The following is a 24,326-nucleotide window of genomic DNA, read 5'->3' as shown; positions in this document are numbered from 1 at the left end:
ATGTACAGCGTTTTGCGATTGTTTTTATGTAAGACGCTATATCAACAGAAAATAAACTATTATTAAATCATTATTTGAAGAAAACCTAATAATTGTTTTATTAAAAACATAGCCAACATTTTCAACGATATTTGTTGTGACGTGTTTCCTGAAGTTTGAAGCTAGACTTTGAGCGGTAGCCTTTAAAATGTTAATAACAACACAAGAGGTGAATAGTTTCCACACACGGCACCTCACACATGAATAAGTTCTTTGTGCCGAGGTTTTTATATAAGTTTGACCTTACATGCGGACCTTTACAAACTGGAGCTGGAAAATTCGTCTTTTGTTGAGCCAAAAATTGTGGGGCTAAAAAGTAGACCCTGGAAGTAGCTGAAGCTCAGTTGAAGGTGTGGCTTTCCACGGTATACTAGAACTTAAACTACAGAGCTCTGACGATACTGTTTGAATCCGTCATCTTAGTACTCAAGCGAAGAAGTTATTACAAAGGTAGGAAGTCAACTTTATTAAAACGTGGAAACTGATAGTCTTTAAATGATTAGATTGGGTGATCGAAAATAATTTATGCGAATTGTGTTTAGACGGTGCGTCCAGTCTGTTCAGAATAAATTATTTGTTTAAAGTCTACGATAATACGTGTGCAGACGTCGACAAAACGCAAACATGTCGTTTCTTTGAGGCACATGACACACTGGGTAACTGTCAAAGACCAGTAATTTCACTTGCATACATGTGTGACAATTATGACTGAACTGGTTATCGAATTTGCAAGAAAATAATGGGGAAAACCCCTTGTCGCACAAATTTGAGTGACTTCAGATATGTCTGAAGTATTTTAATATTTGAGTTAGGAATAACCTTTTTCTCAAAAGCTACGTAACTTCACTACGTTTTCAAAATGTTGTTATCAACAAGCTCTCCATTTCGCGTTCATGTAAGTTTTTATGCCCAGTCGCACTTAAAGCCGACAACTGACGTCAACTTAACAAACGTTTTGTAACCCCAAATTAATAGTTTAGTATCCACCTTATTGTCTTTCAACTATACCCGGACGAAACCATTATCAATGGGTAAATCCAAAGTGCTTATGTGTATTTTTCTCATTTATGTTTCTTTCTTTTTTATTTCCTTGTTTGTAAAGTAACAAAAAGTGGCTGACATTAAAGGAACACGTTGCCTTGGATCGGTCGAGTTGGTCTTTGAAAAGCCTTTGTAACCGTTTTTTATAAAATGCATATGGGTAGAAAGCTGTTGTAAAAGTAGAATACAATAATCCACACAAACATGCCCCGAAATTGCGTGGTTTTCCTTTTACCTCGTCGACTAAACACGTCGGCCATTTATGGGGGGTCAAAATTTTGACTCCCATAAATGGCCGACCATGTTAGTTCGCACAGTAGAAGGAAAACCACGCAATTTCGAGGCAAACTTGTGTGGATCATTGTATTCTACTTTTAAAACATCTTTCCAACCATATGCATTTTATAAAAAACGGTTACAAACGCTTTTGTTTTGACCAACTCGTCCGATCCAAGGCAACGTGTTCCTTTAAATGATCTGAGTATAATAATAACAAATTCTTCTTTAAAGGGTGTATTTACTTTTTGTAGGACAACAAACACAATGTTCACAGATTTACATTAAACTTACACAGTTTGAAGATATGATAGTAGAAAGCTTCCCTGAAAATATTACGTGCTGAGGTGCTGTATTTTTTTGGGGTAATGAGTAAAACAATGTCATGAAAATAATGTTGGTCTCATAAGACCAAAATTGTTTTAATCATTTACAAACGTATTTTCATGCCATTGTCTTACCCATTTCTCAAAAACTACAGCACCTCAGTAAGTGATACTTGAGGGGGAGCTTTCCACTATCATTATCTTATCTTCAAACCCTGTAAGTTTAAAGTAAATCTTTGGACATTTTGAAAAAGTACCCAAATCCCTTAAATGATACAATTTGAATGCATGATACCTTGTGTTTTGCACAACGAATACTTACCGCTTGATTATCCCATGCAGTAAAATGGTATTGTTCCAAAGACAACATGATCAACACTTTTACTTCATACCAATTCGGGCTAAAAAAAAAATACATTTTTACAGTTGAAATTACAACCTTTTTGAGTAATTATTAATATTGTCCAAACACACCACTTGGTGACGTCATCGTTAACTATTTTTGACAAAATCCTGGATATCATAATATTTTTGCCAGGTTATCGGCATCCTACTTTGTTAAGTATATGAAACGTCGTAGCATATATCTAACTCAGGCGACTCATATCACTAAATAATTCAACGGCAATTAAATTATTTGTTTGCTATATGGAACAATATTTTTCCTTAGTTTTTTTTTTCAAACAAAGACTGCCAGACAAGAGCAAGACATAGACACTGTCCCTTTGTTCGGTGTGTTCGTCATCTGAGAAACCAAGTCTTAGAAAACTGCATCAGGAAGGAAGTTCTTGTCAGAACATCGTAGTCTCACGATTCCAAATCTACTTCGTGGTAGTAAAGAAGTTAGGAAAACATTTTGTATAATAGGTTAAGTGTCACAATATCGACGAGAGTGTTAATACCAGTGTTCTTTAGTTGATTTTACCGTTTTGTCAACTTGGCCAAATTGTGAGCAGCCAGAGCTGCTGCAATGAAAGAAAAAAACAACAACAATATTGCAATGATTTTCTGTGCGTATTTCAACACTTGACCCAATCCCAAGGTAGTTTACATTGATTCGACTTCTATTGTGTTAAGTCGACCATTACGGACAGTTCATTTAATATCGCGTGCGGCAACACACCAAAGTTTTATCAAAACTCCTGTCGTGATTGGGTGGTGAACCATTCGCTGCATACCCGAAGGTACAAGCGATCATAATTCACCAAACTGTATTTGTGTTAAATCAACACAGTCATAAATCCAAAGAGATGCTGCCACTGCAAACTGCAGGGGAACTGGTCCACTTTCTCTTTACGTCGCATTGTGTTCCTTAGAAATAAGGCGAGGCAAATAGGTCAGGTATGCTGTGTTTTTCAAAACATGCTGTTGTACACAGCTACACCTGACCCCTTAACGTACTTCATGCATAATTGGTTCTTCGCATGGTTGCATATCTAAAACTTTTGTCTTGATAAACTTTCAGGTGCACACAGTGAGCCTTTTTATTGCACACCCATACTTCGTCAACAAGCTAGACCCCCGCCTCAAGGTCTTGGCAAACAAGCTTACTTAATCAGTGGACCCTGACCGCTACTGAATTAGTGGCTATACCTACGGCTGCCATTAAACTTCTGCGTCATCATGTATTGAAATAAAGAACCTCCGTAGAAACACACTTAGCAACAGCCACTGATTCAGAGACAGCCACATATGTTATGCCAATGCGAATGTGAAGTGCATTTTGACGTCACATTGCTGCACAGTTGCGAACTTGTGACTTTAAAATTCGTATCGCATTCGCAGGAAGTATGAACCAGGCGACGAAAAGGTCACTATTGTCATAAGTATAATTAAAATGAAATTGCTGGGAAACTTATGAACAAAAAAAAAAGAATTTGCTGATACTTTATATCGTAGGAGATCCTGTTTTCGAGGTGCCCCTAAAATCGTGGCAAATCATTTACCTTTCTGTGCGCGATGTAAACAGTCCCTAGATAAAAATTGTGTGGTTTATTTGCCCAGCAAAGAGTCTCCTCTCCCTTGACCAAAACTTAGAAACACGTAAGGCTCCACTGGTTATTTGCACTAAAAAGTTTGGTATTTTAGGCATTTCTACAAGGTACAAAAATATGTTATAATGTTGAGTCCATATAAAAATATTTGCCCGCCGAAAAAGTTTCATCAAACACTATTTCAATTCACAATTCATGATGATCAAATCATGTGATTGAATATTTTGCTGAGCATTCTGGAAAAAAAAATACAGAGGCTAAAAGAAGCCATGTGCCTTATATCATTTTCAATTTTTTTTTGAGATTTTTATTTTTTAACCCTCACCCTAATATTATTGTTAATATTAATGTAAAGAGAGAGAGACGGGAAGGTGAGAGACGGTCCTCTACTTAATAAAGGACGAGCATTCGCCAAAATACATGTCAATAAATGGAACAGTCAGTAAGCCAATGACGTTTTTATGAAAATCTCTACTATACAGGTTTTAATACTTCCAACCCATAGAAAACATACAAAAAGTTATAACACTACAGTATACACTACACGTAGCCTACATGATGCAGTGCACGAAGTTCACCAAAAGGTCAGCACACACAGAGGCTAATGGACGCACGTGTGTGACAGTGCTGCCTGGCATACACACATGGTTTAACAAATAAAACGATCCAAATAGAGAGCTACAAAATCACAATAATTTGGGCATTAATGAGGGTAAAACACAGAATAATACTCACAAATATCTCTATAACTCTATTGATCCCATATAAATAGGTTTTTGGAGCATGGCCAGAGCCATGCTCCCTATAAAAATAGAGAGAATCACAGACCCAATAAAATAATTTGCTCTTCCAAGTCGAAGCTAAATAAAAAGAGGGTGATTGTCACATGACAAAACCAAAAGTTAACTTTGAACAAATCCAACAATGAGGGCGCGCTTTGGATTCCTACATTAAAATTTAAACATCAGCTTGTTGATTCAATTATTACTGTTTGTTTATACGCTTTATTATAAACATTAAGAAATTTTTTTTTTAAAATAAATAAAAATCAGATTTGAAAGCCAGTACCTATTCACACTTTTTATAATTCTTTTGATTTTTTGCAATTTACCATGGTAATTTTAAAAATTTAATAAAAAAAAATATTTTGAATAAAATACAGACAACTGCTGGCTATAGAGTCATACGCATAGTCTCAAAGAACACTTGTAGTCACTGCAGATGTTTCTTCCATGTATTGCTTCACCGGGAAACTGTACTTTCTCGTTTGCCGTGAAAACAGGAAAAACTCAAAACAAATGGGGCCAGTTGACGTCATCGAAGATCGGTGTGTGGTTTGAACATTTCAATGTCCATCAAGTTTTAATATATGTTAAACAATATATGTGAAAACTGGTAAGTGGAGGATATATCATCCAGCTAGAAGTGCCCAATTGCGAATCACGCCGGCTGTTCAAGCAAACCCTGTCGACTGCAATAACAGACCCAGCTAGAAGTGCCCAATTGCGAATAACGCTGGCTGTTCAAGTAAATCCTGTCGACTGCACTAAAGAGACCCAAGTTTTAAATAGGGATCATAGTGTTTCGTTCTTGGAACCAAGTGAAGCATGGGTTATGGGCAGTGTTGTAACCAAGTCTTTTTGTTTGAAGTTAAGTCAAGTACAGTAGCAAATTATCTTTGTTCAAGTCAAGATACGTCAAGTCAAAAGTTTGTCTAACTCGAGTCAACGACACTGATTATCGGTGATATTGCCAGGAGTCGGCTGGCAAACCGTGTCATAGTCTGGGTTTCAGTGTTGTGATTATAGCAGCTTACATGAGTTTATATACGTGTAGGTCATTGATCATGTCACTTGCCTTTTATTGCATTGCATGCATCAAAGAATCAATGAAAAATCGTCGGCTATGGATTATAAGGCCTTTATGATTTCATTAAAGACAAAAGTAGTTTTGTAATCACTCCTAATAAAAACTGCTGGTTTGGGCCTTCAACAGCATTTGACATCATAAAGTATTTTGAGAAACATTTTTACTTTGAAGTTGTGTGGTTACTTAAAAATATATTATTTGTTATGCCCCTAAATTTGACAGGATTGCGTTACCGCAGTAACGTTTCTCCGATTTGGTGTTTCTATTTAGGGATTAGATTAATCTTCCTGGGTGAACATAATTTGCTCCAGATTTTCGGAGAAAACTAAAAAAGGCGGAAGCATTTTGAAATACAGTTTATACAGTTTAAAAGTATTGTATACACCTAAAATGTGTATACAGTTGAAACAATCGAACGGTTTAAAAAACCAAAGGTACACTTTGCCTTTGAATTGGTTTTGCATAATATGTAGCTCCTTGTCAAGAATGTTTCTCAAAGTAATCATTTAGCAAAAAGAAACATTCATTTTTGACGGAAAACATTTTTGAAGGATTTTGCTTTACTTTTTTGTGTTTTTGTATTTTTTTCTTTTTGTTTTTTACATATTACTCTTTTTACCTTAAAGGCAGTGGACACTATTGGTAATTACTCAAACCTTACTTGTTAGGAGAAATGGGTAGATGTTGGTAGTATAAAACATTGTGAGGAACGGCTCCTCTGACGTGACGTAGTTTTTGAGAAAAAATGAATTTTCCATGAATTTGATTTCAAGACCTCAAGTTTAGAATTTGAGGTTTCGAAATCAAGCATCTGAAAGTAACCAACTTCGTGTGACAAGGGTGTTTATTCTTTCATTATTATCTCGCAACTTCGACGACCGATTGAGCTAAGTTTTTCACAGGTTTGTTATTTCATGCATATGTTGAGATACACCAAGTGAGAAGACTGGCCCCTTAGACAATTACCAATAGTGTCTTTAAATGTCTTTAGTTTTTCAATCATGAAAATAAATTATGAACACAAGTCGGCCGTACCTGATGCCAGGTTCCCGGATGTCAATATTCACCCGGAAACTCGCACGACTCAAAGATCATACACAGTGCCCTGTAACCTACACATTGTCTTTTAGATCATACACAGTGCCCTGTAACCTACACATTGTCTTTTAGATCATGCCCTGTAACCTACACATTGTCTTTTAGATCATGCCCTGTAACCTACACATTGTCTTTTAGATCATACACAGTGCCCTGTAACCTACACATTGTCTTTTAGATCATACACAGTGCCCTGTAACCTACACATTGTCTTTTAGATCATACACAGTGCCCTGTAACCTACACATTGTCTTTTAGATCATACACAGTGCCCTGTAACCTACACATTGTCTTTTTCTTTTCGCCAAGTTTTGAGATGTGCTCATTTCGAGATGTTTAATGTACGAAATCTTTCACTTGATTAGATGTTGTAGAACAATAACAACTTCAATTGTTGGTTTGTAATAATTACTTAGTAACCCGGAGGTCTATTTCAACATTCTGTATCGAAGAAAACAATTTTCATATTGAATTTGAACCTTTTTTTTTGCAGGGAAAAATAACTTCCCTTTTCCTTTTCGATTAAACAGAGACAATGAAGGGCTACACTCTCCTAGCGTTGCTTGTGGTGGTCGGCTGTGTGTCAGCATACCAAGATGGTAAATACACATATTTAAAGAATTATTAATATGTTTGTCGCTGTTTTGAAACATTCGCTCCTTTGCAAGAAAGAAACAAATATTAGGCATCGTTAGATATGCAATCTATGTATTTATATTCCTCGTTGCTATTGACTAAAAATGGTCTAAGCATGGTAGGGTCATCTGATAGTGCTTTTTCTTTTCGTTTGCATTGTCAGATGAGGTCGCCCTTTTGGAGCGCCTTCTGGACTTGAAGAGGTCTCAAAATCGTGAGTAATCAAATTTCAAGTTCATGTCACTTCATGACCCGTTTTACGTTGTAAGTAATGAGAGCGCGCAAGAATGCTTGCTCTATCGCCCCGATGCGTTGTGAACAACCGCCACGTCCTTCCCGAGCACCAGTGATTTTGTTGCCACACAAGTACCAGGTACTTCTGATCACAAGGACGATGGTGCCACCTTTGTTTACTGATTTCGTTAAACTAATACACCCGCTAAGCGGAGTTTAAGTACAGGTACCATACGCTTAAGTTGGCTTTGCAACTTGCATGACCTTTGCATGTGGCATACGCAAAATGGACCTGTTCCACTCTGCGTGTGGGGCCGTTTGATTCGATATATTATTCCGGAGGGGCGCAGGCGGACTCGCCTGCATAAATCCGCTTCATTGTTATTATTATAATTTTTTTAATTAAAATATTTAAATCAAATTCATTGGCTGGGGTGTTGTATGTGACAGTCTTATATATTAGCACTCTTTTCAGTCCACATGTTTATTATTACCGTACAACCTGACCCTGTGCAGCAATGGTTCGTTCGACAAACTTTTTAGCGTTGTCATCATATATCGATCGTCAAGCTACACAGTGTGTACGTGTGTACGTATGCCGTGTGTCAAGCGTGCTGCGGAAACCCATAACTTAGCAGTTTTTAACGAAAGAAAAACACTTAATTACAAACCTCTATTTCGAAAATTTCAATTGACCACCACCTCAGTGTCTTCTTTTAGTTTCAGGAATACTGTTAAAATATCGATAAAAACCTGGCTAATATTTTGATCGAATGAGTTTTGATCGAGTGCGGCATGTACACCATTGAAAAAGCGTTGTGTCGAGCACTCGTAAACTTGCACTGGCACACGCTGGGTTTCTGCCCTCACGCGCTAGAGCAATCGTGCATAAAAGTCACATTGCACGCGCACTGAGAACCGACTTAGTAAAATTGAACACTGACGGTCAATGTGAGACTTGGCGTGTACAAACTATTTGTAATATAACGTGTTTAAAAACACTGGACACTATTAGTTATTGTTAAAGACCAGTCTTATCACTTGGTGTATCTTAACATATGCATAAAATAACAAACCTGTGAAAATTTGAGCTCAAATGGTCGTCGAGGTTGCGAGATAACACTGAAAAAAAAACCCCAAACAACACACTTGTCATACGAAGTTGTGTGCATTCAGATGCTTGATTTTGAAACCCCAAATGTTGTCCAGAGTAAAACTATGGTGGCCCTGAAGGGACACAGCCAGTCGTGAATATTTTTGAGACGTCGTGAATTTGTTCACGACAAGTCGCGAATATTTTTGCAACGTCGTGAATATTTTAGCGACGTCGCGAATTTTTCACGACTAGTCGCGAACATTTTCATGACGTCGTGAATATTTCTGCGACTAGTCGCGAATAAGTTCACGACTAGTCGCGAATATTTTTTCAGTAGCTTGAGTGTGTAATTACTGTATTCACGTTGACGGCTTAGTAAGACTAAGTAAAAGCTGTCCCGTACGATGATGGTTTCGGAGGAGAATTCCGACTGATGCAAATCGAAGGTGGGTTGTTTAAACAAAAGTAACGTTAACGTATGGCCCTAACGGTAGGCCTAGGCCTAACGTTATAGTTTTACTAGTACTTAAGTAGGAGTAGGCTATCCTATGCTAGGCAATAAACGTTGGCACTTTCACTCTTCAGAAAAAAACATAACGTTATATGTCACCCGCTCCTTCGTAATGAAGAATATCGAGTAAATTTCATTTTTGAGTTTATATCATAATAATCCCAACAAGCAAATCTCAACATTTTAAATAAAATAAAAATCATGATCATACGACCTTCCTGTCCAAAATAATATGTAATTTTCGATGACCTTGACACTATCAATTTATGACCCGTTTTGAAAAACATAAACGCTAGAAAAATTAACTTTTAGAAGTGCGACGTCTCACACACTCATTAAAACAACTATTTTTTACGAAATGAAAACATCAATTTTTAACCCCGGCGTAGTCGGACCAACAATAGGTAAATTTTCCAAACAACCCAATGATAAGTTTAATTATAATGTGTAGACAATTTCAGCAATAAATTTGACAATTAATTTACCTGAATTGTTAGAGCAATTTGCGTTGTTATTTACAACTTGAAATGCGAGTTCGTTTCGTCACGGCAGGGTGCAACGCATCACGTAATCCCCTACCAAGTTTAACTGAAAGATTATTCCTTTAGCATTCAGAATTATTTGGGTTTGGAGTAATTCAACCTTGAAAACCCCCGAAATATTGATGAAAATCAGACACTGTTTTTTCGAACTTAGATAACGATTCCACTGGATAAAACATGGGCCCCATACACAGAGTGGCAACAATCTTCATAGCTTGGCTCTCTACGCGTGCCGTGTAAGAATTACACACTCAAGCTACTGAAAAAAATATTCACGACTAGTCGCGAATTTATTCACGACTAGTCGCGAATTTATTAACGACTAGTCGCAGAATTATTCACGACTAGTCGCAGAATTATTCACGACTAGTCGCAGAATTATTCAAGACGTCGTGAAAATATTCGCGACTAGTCGTGAAAATATTCGCGACGTCGCCAAAATATTCGCGACGTCGCCAAAATATTCGCGACTTGTCGTGAATAAATAATACGACGTCGCAAAAATATTCACGACTGGCTGTGTCCCTTCAGGGCCACCATATAAAACAATGGTTGAAACGTATGTTTCCTAAAACGATGCAACGAATTAGTTTCTAGGTGAGTAGACTTGACTGCAATCGTTTTGTACCCAGGCCGCCTGAGTGCGATAAAGCACTGCTTGGTAAATGTGTTGATTTAGTTTGCATTTTACAATTCATCATCTCAGGTCACTAATAATAACTTCTGCATTGATCTTTTCTCTTCTCCGTAATGTTGAGAGTCTGTTGAATAGACGCAGTGAGTATTCTCAATTATCCAATATAACTCAGCAAAACGACACAAAGACAAATTCCTCTAGCATTCAAACTGATGCATCATTGACTGGAACTTTCTCACATTGCTTGGATTCGTCTGAAACGATGTAGTGGGCTTACAAAAAAGATCTTAAAAGTTATATTATTTAAGAAAACCAAGTTTAGGTAAGTTCAGCATCTACTTCCGTCTGATTAAAATGTCTTTAGTGCCAACAAAGTCTCTGTTTTGAGGGTGAAAAGTCAACGAATAATTCTCCTTTGTAAAAAGCTCTGACACTTCTAAGTATTATTTGTAATTTCATTGTTTATTTATAAACGCCATTGATTTTAATTTTAATTTTGTCTTTGTTGTATGCTTTTAGAAAACGGGCAAGAAGGGAACTTCGCTGAACAAAGTAAGATTCATTTTTCATTTATTTTCTTAATGTGTTTGTAGTATTGTAAAATATCTTTACATTTTGAGATGAAAGGTGTTACATCTTATCACAATTTGATAATGTAAGAATAACTTTATGCAAATGATCAAATCTGAGATAAATCGTCTTGCTGTAGGAGGTGACAAGACGAATTGGGGTTGCGCAGAGCACACAGTAGAGGGCGCTGTTTGGTTTGTGTGTCCTCAAAACCTTGGGCCAATTTCATGTCACAAAATGCTGCTTTCTTTCTTAATGATGGCATAGTCCCGGTGGTTGAAATGGCAAGTTTATCAGACGCGCTTACAAATGGCGAGGGGAGATGGTTTTTTCTTTTCTCTCGGTGCAGGTTTACCCATCTAGAGCATACATCTTAAACTTACTTGCTTTGTTTTCTCAGGAAAGTGATGTTAATATTTATTTAAAAAGTTTGATATTGATTTTAACATTTCTAGGAGATTTCAATTCACATCCGAAATTTTGCTTCTAAAACACTCCTTATATCGTCGTACCTGAACGTTTTTCTACTGCTGCCCATTCTCTTCCATTGTTGAACGGTGATGTTGTATTGGTTTGTTCTTCCCTACAGAGCGCTATACATGTGGACCACTATTCCAGTGTCCTGCGGGTCAGTACTGTCAAGATAAAGATGGCACTGGATACTGCTTCAGTAAGAACACTTTGATTTTTATCTTTTTATTAATATTGGTCTGAAATATTCGCAACACGAGTACTTTTGTTATGAACACATGACTACATATGAAGAAAGGGTAAAGGCCCTGAAGAAACTGATCCCTTTTGGAGGAGGTGTAGGGATATTTTCAAGATTTCTCGTGTACTGTAAAAATCAGCCTCACCTCATAATTAAAAAGCAGCTTGATCTTAATGTAGATTCTAATATTGTTTTATGGATACAAAGTTTTCTTACAAACCGGACACAACAGGTTAAGCTAAACTCCACTATCTCACCATTTCTTTTTACAAATACAGGTACCCACCAAGGTTGTGTGCTGTCCCCGGTTTTGTATAAAATTTTATACCAATGACTGCAGAGCAATAGAGACTGATAACTTGATCTTCGAATTAATATGTTGATGATTTTTCAATTGTTAGTCGTATGTCTTCCACAGAGAACTTAACTCACTGCAACGCAACAACAGCAAAATTAAACTGGTGAAGGGAAAATGACCTTGACATTAATGTGAATAAAACAAAGGAATTGGTTATTGACTTCAGAAAGAGAGGCACGCCCATACCAGAAGTTACTATAAATGGACTGCCAATTGAAAGAGTAACGGAGTATAAAAAGTACTTTGAAACTGTTATAGACGATAAATTGGAGTTTGATAAAAACACAAGTTGTACAAATAGTAAACTACGTCATCATTGGAATTTTCTACCAAGCTCAACTCTTTTGGTGATAACACCTATGTAGAACTGTTTTACCGCACTATTCTTTATATCTTTTAGACTTATTAGTGTTTATGGATCTTGGGACAAACATTATTTCTTAAGAGTTGTTAGGCATGCAAGACTAATAAACAGAACCGAACTACAAACAAAAAGACCTACCGACTAAAGCCTTTTTGAGGTATGGCGGACGTGATAGGAGCCTACTGTTTGGTTTGGGTGTATACACACAAATTTACCCAAACCTTATAGTGTTGTAGCATTGTGTCCGCAAATATCTCAAAAAGGCGGAAGCAGTATCAGCAGTAGCAACCATAAAAACAAGCATCGAAACTTTATTGTTTCATAAACGACATTTAGTTGATTATTTATTTTGTTCATTTGTTGTATGCTTTTAGAAAACACGCAGGAAAGGGAAGCCGCTGAAGAAAGTAAGATTCATTTTTCATGTTGTTTCTTAACATGTTTGTAGTATTGTATAATGCCTTTGTTTTACATTTTGAGCTGACAATTTGAGAAGAAAGGTGAAACATCTTAGATTAATTTGATCGTGTAAGAATAACTTTATGCGAATGATAGAACCTGAAGTTATCGTCTTGAAATACGAGGTGACAAGGCGAAAAGACCGTATTGAATATGACGTCACTGTCAAATATCTGCCCTACAAGATGGCGTCTGTGCGCGTGTGAGTGTGTGAGTGCGTGCATATCATAGAGTTATATATGCGTGCATGCGCAGTAGAAATCAAACCGGGAATGTTGGGTGCTTCATTGATGTACGCGTTTGGATGCGCATACGGTTTGTCATACAAGATGGCGACTTTCATAGCAAAGAGCGTGTATTGGAATTGTGCATTTTTTACACATGTTACTGGTCAAAATTCCATGCCTTAATACATTGCTTCAGACTGGTATTTAGCCGTTGTTTACATAGCATAACAATTGCGTGGAGTCTCGAGCGGTAATCTAATTTTAAAAACACATTGTCAACAGATTTACATTAAACTTACACAGTTTGAAGATTATGATAGAAGAAAGCTTCCCTGCGGTAGCACCTTAAACAAAATATACCTCCTGCTTTGTTTTGTCAGGAAAGTGATGTTAATATTGACTTAAAATGTTCACTTTCTAGGGGATTTCACATCCCAATTCTGCTTCTAAAACAGCCCTTTGTTGTACTTAACGTTTTTCTACTGTTCCCCATTCTCTTACATTGTTGAACGCTGATGTTGTATTGGTTTGTCCTTCCCTTCAGAGCGTTATACATGTGGACCACTATTCCAGTGTCCTGCGGGTCAGTACTGTCAAGATAAAGATGGCACTGGATACTGCTTCAGTAAGAACACTTTGATTTTTGTTCTTTAGTTATACTTTTTGGGGGGTCAGAAATGTTTCGCAACACAGAAACTTTTTGAATGAGCACGTGAAAACACGTGAAGAAAAGGTAAAGGCCCTGAAGTAAGTGATCCTATTTGGAGGAGATGTGGGGATATTTCCAAGATTGATGTCCGGCGTCGACGTTTGGACAATTACACTAGTCTGTGTGAATCTTTATTTGGAGGGGGAATAACTCGACGGGCAAAAATAACTGATTAGAGAATTAAAGTTTGAGCGTCAATAAATAATTTCTCCTTTACTGTAAAAATTAGCCTCACCTCATGATTAAAAAGCTGCTTGATCTTAATGTAGATTCTAATATTGTTTCATGGATACACAGTTTTCTTACAAAACGGAAACAACAGATTAAGCTAAACTCCACTATCTCCCATTTTTTTAGTACAAATACAGGTACCCACCAAGGTTGTGTCCTGTCCCCGGTTTTGTATACAATTTATAAAAACAACCGCAGAGCGATAGACACTGATAACTTAATCATCAAATTAATGTGCAGATGATTTTTCAATTGTTAGTCGTATGTCTTCCACAGAGAACTTAACTCACTGCAACGCAACAACAGCGAAATTCAAACTGGTGTAGAGAAAATGACCTTGACATTAATGTGAATAAAACAAAGGAATTGGTTATTGACTTCAGAAAGAGAGGCACGCCCATACCAGAAGTTACTATAAATGGACTGCCAATGGAAATAGTATCGGAGTATAAGTACATTGAAACTGTTATAGACGATAAATTGAAGTTTCATAAAAACACAAGTTGTACAACTAGTAAACTACGTCAACGTTTGTATTTTCGCAAAGAGCTAATACTCTTTTAGTGTAGATAACACCATTTTAGAACTGTTTTACCGCACTATTTTACAAAGTGTTTTATCTTTTAGACTTATTTGTGTTTATGGATCTTGGTACAGACATTATTTCTTAAGAGTTGTTAAGCATGCAAGAATAATAAACAGAACCGAACTACAAACAAAAAGACCTACCGACTAAAGCCTTTTTGAGGTATGGCGGACGTGACAGGAATGTACTGTTTGGTTTGGGTATAATACACACAAATTTAAACCTTATGGTGTTGTAGCTTGTGTCCGCCATATCTCATAAAGGCTTATGGGAAAAAAGCGGAAGCAGTATTAGCAGCCGCAACAACAAAAACAAGCGGCGAAATTTTATTGTTTCATAAACGACATTTAGTTGATTATTCATTTTGTTCATTTGTTGTATGCTTTTAGAAAACACGCAGGAAAGGGAAGCCGCTGAAGAAAGTAAGATTCATTTTTCATTTATTTTCTTAAAATGTTTGTAGTATTGTATAATGCCTTGTTTTAAATTTTGAGCTGACAATTTGATAAGAAAGGTGGAACATCTTAGATGATCGTGTAATAATAACTTCATGCGGATGATAGAACCTGAAGTTATCGTCTTGATATACGAGGTGACAAGGCGAATAGACAGTATTAAATATGACGTCACCGTTCAAAAATCTGCCCTACAAGATGGCGTCTGTGCGCTTTTGAGTGTGTGTAAGTAGAAATCAAACCGGGAATGTTGCGTGCTTCATTGATGTACGCGTTTGGACGCGCATACGGTTTGCCCTACAAGATGGCGACTTTCATAGCAAAAAAGCATGTATTGGAATTGTGCCGACCACACAGTAGAGGGCGCTGTTTGGTTTGCTTGTCATAGACCTTATCGCAAATACCAATGCGCAAGCGCAGACTGTTAAATGAGGTGCATTGTGGGATATATATGAATCAAATTTGTAATCAGCTAGACCACAATGCACCTAATTCCAAGCTTTACGCGCGCGCCCCAGTATTTGCGAAAAGGTCTATGCGAACCAGGGCTAATTTTATAGAGCTACTTAAGCCCAACATTTGCTAATAGCACAAAAATAGCTGGCTTATTTTACACATGATACTGGCCAAAATTCCATGCCGTATACATTGCTTTAGACTGGTTTTAAGCTGTTGTTTACTTAGCATAACAATTATTGCGTGGAGTCTTGAGCGGTAATCTAATTTTACTAATTTTGGTTATTGTCAAAGACCAGTGTTCTGGTTATTACTCAAAATAATTATTAGCATAAAACTTTTCTTGAATACGAGGAACGGGGAGAGGTTGATTGTATAAAACATTGTGAGAAACAGTTCCCTCTGAAGTGACGTAGTTTTCGAGAAAGAATTAACTTTCCACGAATTTGATTTAAAGACCCCATATTTAGAAGTTGAGGTCTCGAAATCAAGCATCTGAAAGCACACAACTCTGTGTGACCATGGTGTGACAGGGGTGTTTTTCCTTCCGTTAATATCTCGCAACTTCGACGACCGATTGAGCTCAAATTTTCACAGGTTTGTTATTTTATGCATATGTTGAGATAGACCAACTGTGAAGGCTAGTCTTTGACAATTACCAATAGTGTCCATGTCTTTAAGTGGTGAACCTACTCTTAAAACGCTAACATTGAATGTAAAACTGGACAGTTTGTTGCAAATTAAGTCCGCTTGTTCACAACACAATCAGGGTCCCCTTACTCTGTTTCTTCTTCAAATGTCCGGTGGTTGAAATGGCAAGTTCATCAGACGCGTTTACAATTGGCGAGGGGAGATGTTTTTTTCTTTTCTCTTGGTGCAGGTATACCCATCTCGAGCATACATCTTAAACTTAATTACCGCTTGCTTCGTTTTCTCAATCAAGTGCTGTTATTATTCATTTCAAATGTTCACTTTCAAGGGGATTTCACATCCCAATTTTGCTTCTAAAACAGCCCTTTGTTGTACATTTTTCTACTGCTGCCCATTCTCTTCCATTGTTGAACGGTGATGTTGTGTTGGTTTGTTCTTCCCTACAGAGCGCTATACATGTGGACCACTATTCCAGTGTCCTGCGGGTCAGTACTGTCAAGATAAAGATGGCACTGGATACTGCTTCAGTAAGAACACTTTTATTTTTATCTTTTTATTAATATTGGTCTGAAATATTCGCAACACGAGTACTTTTGTTATGAACACATGACTACATATGAAGAAAAGGTAAAGGCCCTGAAGTAACTGATCCTAATTGGAGGAGGTGTAGGGATATTTTCAAGATTTCTCGTGTACTGTAAAAATCAGCCTCACCTCATAATTAAAAAGCTGCTTGATCTTAATGTAGATTCTAATATTGTTTTATGGATACAAAGTTTTCTTACAAACCGGACACAACAGGTGGAGCTAAACTCCACTATCTCACCATTTCTTAGTACAAATACAGGTACCCAACAAGGTTGTGTCCTGTCCCCGGTTTTGTATAAAATTTGCTACCAATGACTGCAGAGCAAAAGAGACTGATAACTTGATCATTTATTTATTTATTTATTTATTTATTTATTTATTTATTTATTTTAAATCTTTAGACATACACAATAGTTGCAAGTTGTACAGGGGCTGTCAAGGTTAAAACAAAAGTATAAAACTGTCATCAAAAGATGTGTAAAACCAGACCCCTGCCAACGATAAAAATATAATTATACAATATAAAAAGGTGATTGCACTGAAACATTTTAAAATCACACAAAGAAATCATTAAAACACAAGCAAAACCAGACTATTGAAAACAAAAAACTACACCTACAACAAAACACCGCAGCGATAAGAGGAAGGGACAACAATTAAAAATAAAAAACATAGAATGGACTAAAAACCCTAAAAAAACAAAACAGTGCACCCTCACAGATTCATGCCAAACCCACTGAGCTCGAGGACAATGTTAGCAGAAAGCCTCCCCAAACACCATCCAAAAAAAGCACAAAGACCCCTTAGACAAATATTAAAGAAAACAACAATTAAAACCACTAGCACTATTAACATACTAAAAAGTACCCCCTCAGCTTCATACGAAAGGACTTGTACCCCTCCAAAATCAAAACATTCCTTAATCAAATTAATGTGCTGATGATTTTTCAACTGTTAGTCGTATGTCTTCCACAGAGAACTTAACTCACTGCAACGCAACAACAGCGAAATTAAAACTGGTGTAGAGAAAATGACCTTGACATTAATGTGAATAAAACAAAGGAATTGGTTATTGACTTCAGAAAGAGAGGCACGCCCATACCAGAAGTTACTATAAATGGACTGCCAATTGAAAGAGTAACGGAGTATAAAAAGTACATTGAAACTGTTATAGACGATAAATTGGAGTTTGATAAAAACACAAGTTGTACAACTAGTAAACTACGTCATCATTGGAATTTTCTAAGAAAGCTCAACTCTTTTGGTGAAGATAACACCATCTTAGAACTGTTTACCGCACTATTCTTTTTATCTTTTAGACTTATTTGTGTTTATGGATCTTGGGACAAACATTATTTCTAAAGCAAATATCTCAAAAAGGCTTTAGGGGAAAAGGCGGAAGCAGTATCAGCAGCAGCAAACATAAAAACAAGCATCGAAACTTTATTGTTTCATAAACGACATTTAGTTGATTATTTATTTTGTTCATTTGTTGTATGCTTTTAGAAAACACGCAGGAAAGGGAAGCCGCTGAAGAAAGTAAGATTCATTTTTCATGTTGTTTCTTAACATGTTTGTAGTATTGTAAATGCCTTTGTTTTACATTTTGAGCTGACAATTTGAGAAGAAAGGTGAAACATCTTAGATTAATTTGATCGTGTAAGAATAACTTTATGCAAATGATAGAACCTGAAGTTATCGTCTTGATATACGAGGTGACAAGGCGAAAAGACCGTATTGAATATGACGTCACCGTTCAAAAATCTGCCCTACAAGATGGCGTCTGTGCGCGTGTGAGTGTGTGAGTGCGTGCATATCATAGAGTTATATATGCGTGCATGTGCAGTAGAAATCAAACCGGGAATGTTGCGTGCTTCATTGAAGTACGCGTTTGGATGCGCATACGGTTTGTCGTACAAGATGGCGACTTTCATAGCAAAGAGCGTGTATTGGAATTGTGCATTTTTTACACATGTTACTGTTCGAAATTCCATGCCTTAATACATTGCTTCAGACTAAACATGCCCCCCCCTGGAAAATTACTTCTTTCTTGAAAACTATGTCACTTCAGAGGGAGCCGTTTCTCACAATGTTTTACACCATCAACCTCTCCCCATTACTCGTCACCAAGAAAGGTTTTATGCTAATCATTATTTTGAGTAATTAAAATAGTGTCCACTGCCTCTAAGCAAATGTAGAAAACGGCAAATGTGTGTGGCGGTGTGTGGTGTATAGTTGACGCATCGCTTTTAGGCTAAGCCTGATCGCGGTCATTTCTAATGTGTTTGCCACTTTCAGCTCATATCGTCGATTTATTCATTTAATTTATATCTTCAGATGAACCAACCCTTCGGGAGCTTCTCCGTAATCTTGAGAGTCTGTTGAATAAACGCAGTGAGTATTCTAAATAAACCAATATAACTCAGCAACACGACACAAAGACAAAATCCTCTAGCATTCACTCTGATGCATCGTTGACTGGAACTTTCTCACATTGCTTGGATTCGTCTGGAACTTTGTACCGGGCTTACAAAACAGATCTTAAAAGTTATATTATTTAAAGCCATTATACACTTTCACAACAGAAAAAAATGAATAAAAGTTCACAGATTTACAAATAACTTACAGGGTTTACAGAAGGTAATGGTGAAAGACTTCTCTTGAAATATTATTCCATGAAATGCTTTACTTTTTGAGAAAGCATTAAAACAATAAAATTATGAATTCTCGACATCGAGAATTACGGATTGACACGGCGAAACGTGCGGAAACAAGGGTGGGTTTCCCGTTATTTTCTCCCGACTCTGATGACCGATTGAGCATAAATTTTCGAAATGTGGGCCTTTGGACAATACTGTTTACCGAAAGCGTCTATAATGGTTATAAGAAGAACTAAGTTACGGTAAGTTCAGGCATCTATTTCCGTCTGATTAAAGTGTCTTTAGTGCCAACAAAGTCTCTGTTTTGAGGGTGAAAAGTCTTTGTAAAGGCTTTGTAAAAAGCTCTGACACTTCTAAGTATTATTTGCAATTTCATTGTTTATTTATAAACGCCATTGATTTTAATTTTAATTTTGTCTTTGTTGTATGCTTTTAGAAAACGGGCAAGAAGGGAACTTCGCTGAACAAAGTAAGATTCATTTTTCATTTATTTTCTTAATGTGTTTGTAGTATTGTAAAATATCTTTACATTTTGAGATGAAAGGTGTTACATCTTATCACAATTTGATAATGTAAGAATAACTTTATGCAAATGATCAAATCTGAGATAAATCGTCTTGCTGTAGGAGGTGACAAGACGAATTGGGGTTGCGCAGAGCACACAGTAGAGGGCGCTGTTTGGTTTGTGTGTCCTCAAAACCTTGGGCCAATTTCATGTCACAAAATGCTGCTTTCTTTCTTAATGATGGCATAGTCCCGGTGGTTGAAATGGCAAGTTTATCAGACGCGCTTACAATTGGCGAGGGGAGATGGTTCTTTTCCTTTCTCTTGGTGCAGGTATACCCATCTCGAGCATACACCTTAAACAAATACCTCTTGCTTTGTTTTTTTGAACAATCATGAGTCTCCTTTATCCTCACCAATCCTGCATTTCTTTCGATAAAACCATAGCAACAGAATTACAAAAGTTCGATGGGGATTTGATCAACTTAATTGGTGAACTACTCTTAGAACGCTAACATTGAATGCAAAACTGAACAGTTTGTTGCAAGTTGAGTTCGTTTGTTTACAACACAATCTGGGTCCCCTTACTCTGATCCATTGTTCTCGGTCGTGTGCGCACGCCCAGAACTACGTAAACAATGGAAATTTACCTGGAAAGTCTGCTGCCACCTAGCGTCCCAAAGTTTCCCATTGGCAAACAAGGGGAGATGGTTCTTTTCTTTTCTCTTGGTGCAGGTTTACCCATCTCGAGCATACATCTTAAAGTGCACACTATTGGTAATTGCCAAAGACCAGTATTCTCATTTGGTGTATCTCAACATATGCATAAAATAACAAACCTGTGAAAGTATGAGCTCAGTCGGTCGTCGAAGTTTCGAGATAACAATACAAGAAAAAACACCCCTGTCACACGAAGTTGTGTGCTTTTAGATGCTTGTTTTCGAGACCTGAAATTCTAAATCTGAGGTCTCGAAATCAAATTCATGGAAAATTACTTCTTTCTCAAAAACTATGGCACTTCAGAGGAAGCCGTTTCTCACAATGTTTTATACTCTCAAACTCTCCCCATTACTCATTGCCAAATGAGGTTTTATGCCAATAATTATCTTGAGTAATTACCAAGTCTCCACTGCCTTTAAACTTAATTACCGCTTGCTTTGTTTTCTCAAGAAATTGCTGTTATTATTGATTTCAAATGTTCACTTTCAAGGGGATTTCACATCCCAATTTTGCTTCCAAAACAGCCCTTTGTTGTACTTAACATTTTTCTACTGCTGCCCATTCTCTTACATTGTTGAACGGTGATGTTGTATTGGTTTATCCTTCCCTACAGAGCGCTATACATGTGGACCACTATTCCAGTGTCCTGCGGGTCAGTACTGTCAAGATAAAGATGGCACTGGATACTGCTTCAGTAAGAACACTTTTATTTTTATCTTTTTATTAATATTTGGTCTGAAATATTCGCAACACGGAAACTTTTTAAATGACCTCATTGATACAACAAAATATACGACAGATTTTCCGTATTTTCAAACTAAATTTTTATTTTAAATTATTATTTGCTTTAGTGCAACGGCTAAACGAATATAGGTTTGTATTTTAATTGTCCTAAAGTAATGCAAAACACATTGTGCCATGCACAACGAAGTACTTAGGTTCTCTCAATACGTATATTTAAGTTGACAACAAGATTTTGAAACCGGTTGCTCAAATGGTTTTGACTCCGCGTAGTTTGATACAATTTATGTCAGTTGACTCAGAATCCTGTTTACACTGACCCTGAAACCGGTTGCTCAAATGGATTTGACTCTGTGTAGTTTGATACAATTTGTGTCAGTTGACTCAGAATCCTGGTCACACTGACCCTGAAACCGGTTGCTCAAATGGATTTGACTCTGCGTAGTTTGAAACAATTTGTGTCAGTTGACTCAGAATCCTGGTCACACTGACCCGGAAACCGGTTGCTCAAATGGATTTGACTCTGCGTAGTTTGATACAATTTGTGTCAGTTGACTCACAATCCTGGTCACACTGACCCTGAAACCGGTTGCTCAAATGAATTTGACTCTGCGTAGTTTGAAACAATTTGTGTCAGTCGACTCACAATCCTGGTCACACTGACCCTGAAACCGGTTGCTCAAATGGATTTGACTCTGCGTAGTTTGATACAATTTGTGTCAGTTGACTCAGAATCCTGGTCACACTGACCCGGAAACCGGTTGCTCAAATGGATTTGACTCTGTGTAGTTTGATACAATTTGTGTCAGTTGACTCAGAATCCTGGTCACACTGACCCGGAAACCGGTTGCTCAAATGGATTTGACTCTGCGCAGTTTGAAACAATTTGTGTCAGTTGACTCAGAATCCTGGTCACACTGACCCGGAAACCGGTTGCTCAAATGGATTTGACTCTGCGCAGTTTACAATTTGTGTCAGTTAACTCAGAATCCTGGTTACACTGACTCTGAAACCGGTTGCTCAAATGGATTTGACTCTGACTAGTTTGATACAATTTGTGTAAGTTTGATTATTAATGATCATACTAGGTCAGGCCTTCAGATTTCGGAATCTGGTTAGTTCCAAGAACTCAAATTACATACATTTACATAATTATTATTGTTAATTTTTTTTTTTAAATGTAGATATTTCTTCTTGTCTTTAACAGAAGATGGTAAATAAATTGATCTGATGGACTGTCGCAGACAACGAGGAACTGACAAGCATTACTTACACTGACAACAAATTGTTTTATGTCCATTAAAGGTAAATAAATACGAGTAGATGGGTTTACTTTAATATGTTTAGTTTGAATGTTTTTGCAATATTTCGCTAAGTTGTATTACTGCTTATCTTAACGGTTACGAAAACAATGATAATGATGCTAAACTAACCTAAAAATGTTGCTCAGCAGAAGAAGTAATACGTTTTGCACTTTTAATATTGCTAAAACTGTTAACGTCCTGTTTGTATTAAAGGGCTATTTGGGTCTGGTACATGACAAAACTTTGTATGGACACAGACAATGTAAATATGCATTCATGAGAAAAGAGCAATCAACCAAAACATGCAATCAGTGACCTTAAAAATATGTCACAATAAAACAGGGGGGGGGGGGGCGAAAATTAACTTTAATAGTATAGTATGTATATACAATGTGTCCCGTGACATCACTTGTTTACAAAAGAGGCACCAAGCCCGCAGGCATGATTTGTACACAGCTCAATGGTAGAGAACATCAAATCTGATATTTTACGGAGATTGCACTGTCTAACTCTCGTAAACGTTTGATATGATGAAAGGGGTCACATCGCAAAAAACCTGTCCAGCTTTTACTTTCATTTCTCTTTGATTTATGTGGCAATTATGACACAAAATGTCAACTTTCCCATATGACCAGTGCAGTATCTTGCCTACCAGACTAGCCAAAGGATGTACAAGGTCACAGCTGTTGTAAACAAATGTCACATGGTCTATAGTGTAATTGTCCAGTATCAAATAGATAAGTACATTAATTTCAAAACACTTCATCCAGAAAAAAAGAAAAGAAAAATCAAACAAAAAAGTAAACAAACCTAGCATGTCATCCAACCATCGTAAATGATAACACATTTGGGTCGGCAATTGTTTTAAAGAAACTCCTGTTCTTACAATCTTAAAGTGGACGTTGCTTTGGATCGGGCGAGTTGGTATATGAAAACTTATAGAAGCTATTTGTTATGAAATGCAAGTGAAAAATAAATGCTTTAAAAGTAGAATATAATGATCGACATAAACATTCCTCGAAATGTCGTGGTTTTCCCTTGTTTGCGAGCTAACACGGTCGGCCGTTTTGTGGAGTTCAAGAATTGGCTTCAGAAAATGGCGTGCCGTGTTAATTCACGACGTATAAGGAAAACATTGAAATTTCGAGGTATTTTTGTGTGGATTATTATCTTCTACTTTAAAAACATGTTTCTAACCATGTGCATTTTTATAACAAACGAATTCCAAACGCTTTTCACAAACAAACTCGCCCGCTCTAAAACTAAACTGGGCACTGTTGCTTTATGCTACGTAACACACATTACGGAGATTTAGGCCCAGTTTTAGAAAACATGTGGGTACAAGTATTAGGTAAGCATAGTAGATTCCTTGTTAGCTCAAAAATGTTACCCAACGAAGCCAAGCTACATTCATAAGTTGTTCATCGCTAGGAAACAACCCCAGTCACATTAACCCTTCGCGCTATTATTAATTAGTTTGGTGGCAGTTTGTGTAATTCTTCCTTATAAATGAAATAAATGCATCAACCATGAATCAAAGACGTTTTTTGTGTTGAATTTGTCATTATATTTTCAGTAAAAATGTATTGCTGAAATAATTAATTTTGATTCGTTGATTTCCTTGCGATAAAAAATAGTGATTTCCTTTCAAATTATAGTGCCACATTTACCATGAATATGTTTGTAGAATAGACAGAATCTGGCCACCGACCTACGAAGGGAAAGAGGTTGT

General features: G+C 36.9%; 1 protein-coding gene across 2 annotated transcripts; it reads left to right on the top strand.

Annotated features, from left to right (window-relative positions):
- Positions 1–330: 330 nt before the first annotated feature.
- On the top strand, positions 331–24,172 carry LOC139942919 (uncharacterized). 2 transcript variants are annotated; one of them, XM_071939742.1, is made up of 14 exons: positions 331–489; positions 7,174–7,242; positions 7,443–7,493; positions 10,819–10,851; positions 11,459–11,539; positions 12,678–12,710; positions 13,534–13,614; positions 14,905–14,937; positions 16,524–16,604; positions 18,172–18,204; positions 19,003–19,059; positions 19,762–19,794; positions 21,163–21,243; positions 22,498–24,164. In XM_071939742.1, exons 2-14 carry the CDS (start codon positions 7,179–7,181, stop codon positions 22,509–22,511), a joined length of 675 nt encoding a protein of 224 aa, XP_071795843.1. In that variant the 5' UTR covers positions 331–489; positions 7,174–7,178; the 3' UTR covers positions 22,512–24,164. The 2 variants fall into 2 exon arrangements, with proteins under 2 accessions (XP_071795843.1, XP_071795844.1); XM_071939743.1 differs by lacking the exons at positions 19,003–19,059; positions 19,762–19,794 and having other exon boundaries at positions 22,498–24,172.
- The last annotated feature ends 154 nt before the right edge of the window (positions 24,173–24,326 follow it).

This window comes from Asterias amurensis, chromosome 10 (assembly GCF_032118995.1).
Source record: "Asterias amurensis chromosome 10, ASM3211899v1".
In the NCBI taxonomy this organism is placed as follows: domain Eukaryota; kingdom Metazoa; phylum Echinodermata; class Asteroidea; order Forcipulatida; family Asteriidae; genus Asterias; species Asterias amurensis.
The sequence above is the reverse complement of the archived record's forward strand: the minus strand, read 5'-3'. Positions and strand labels throughout refer to the sequence as shown.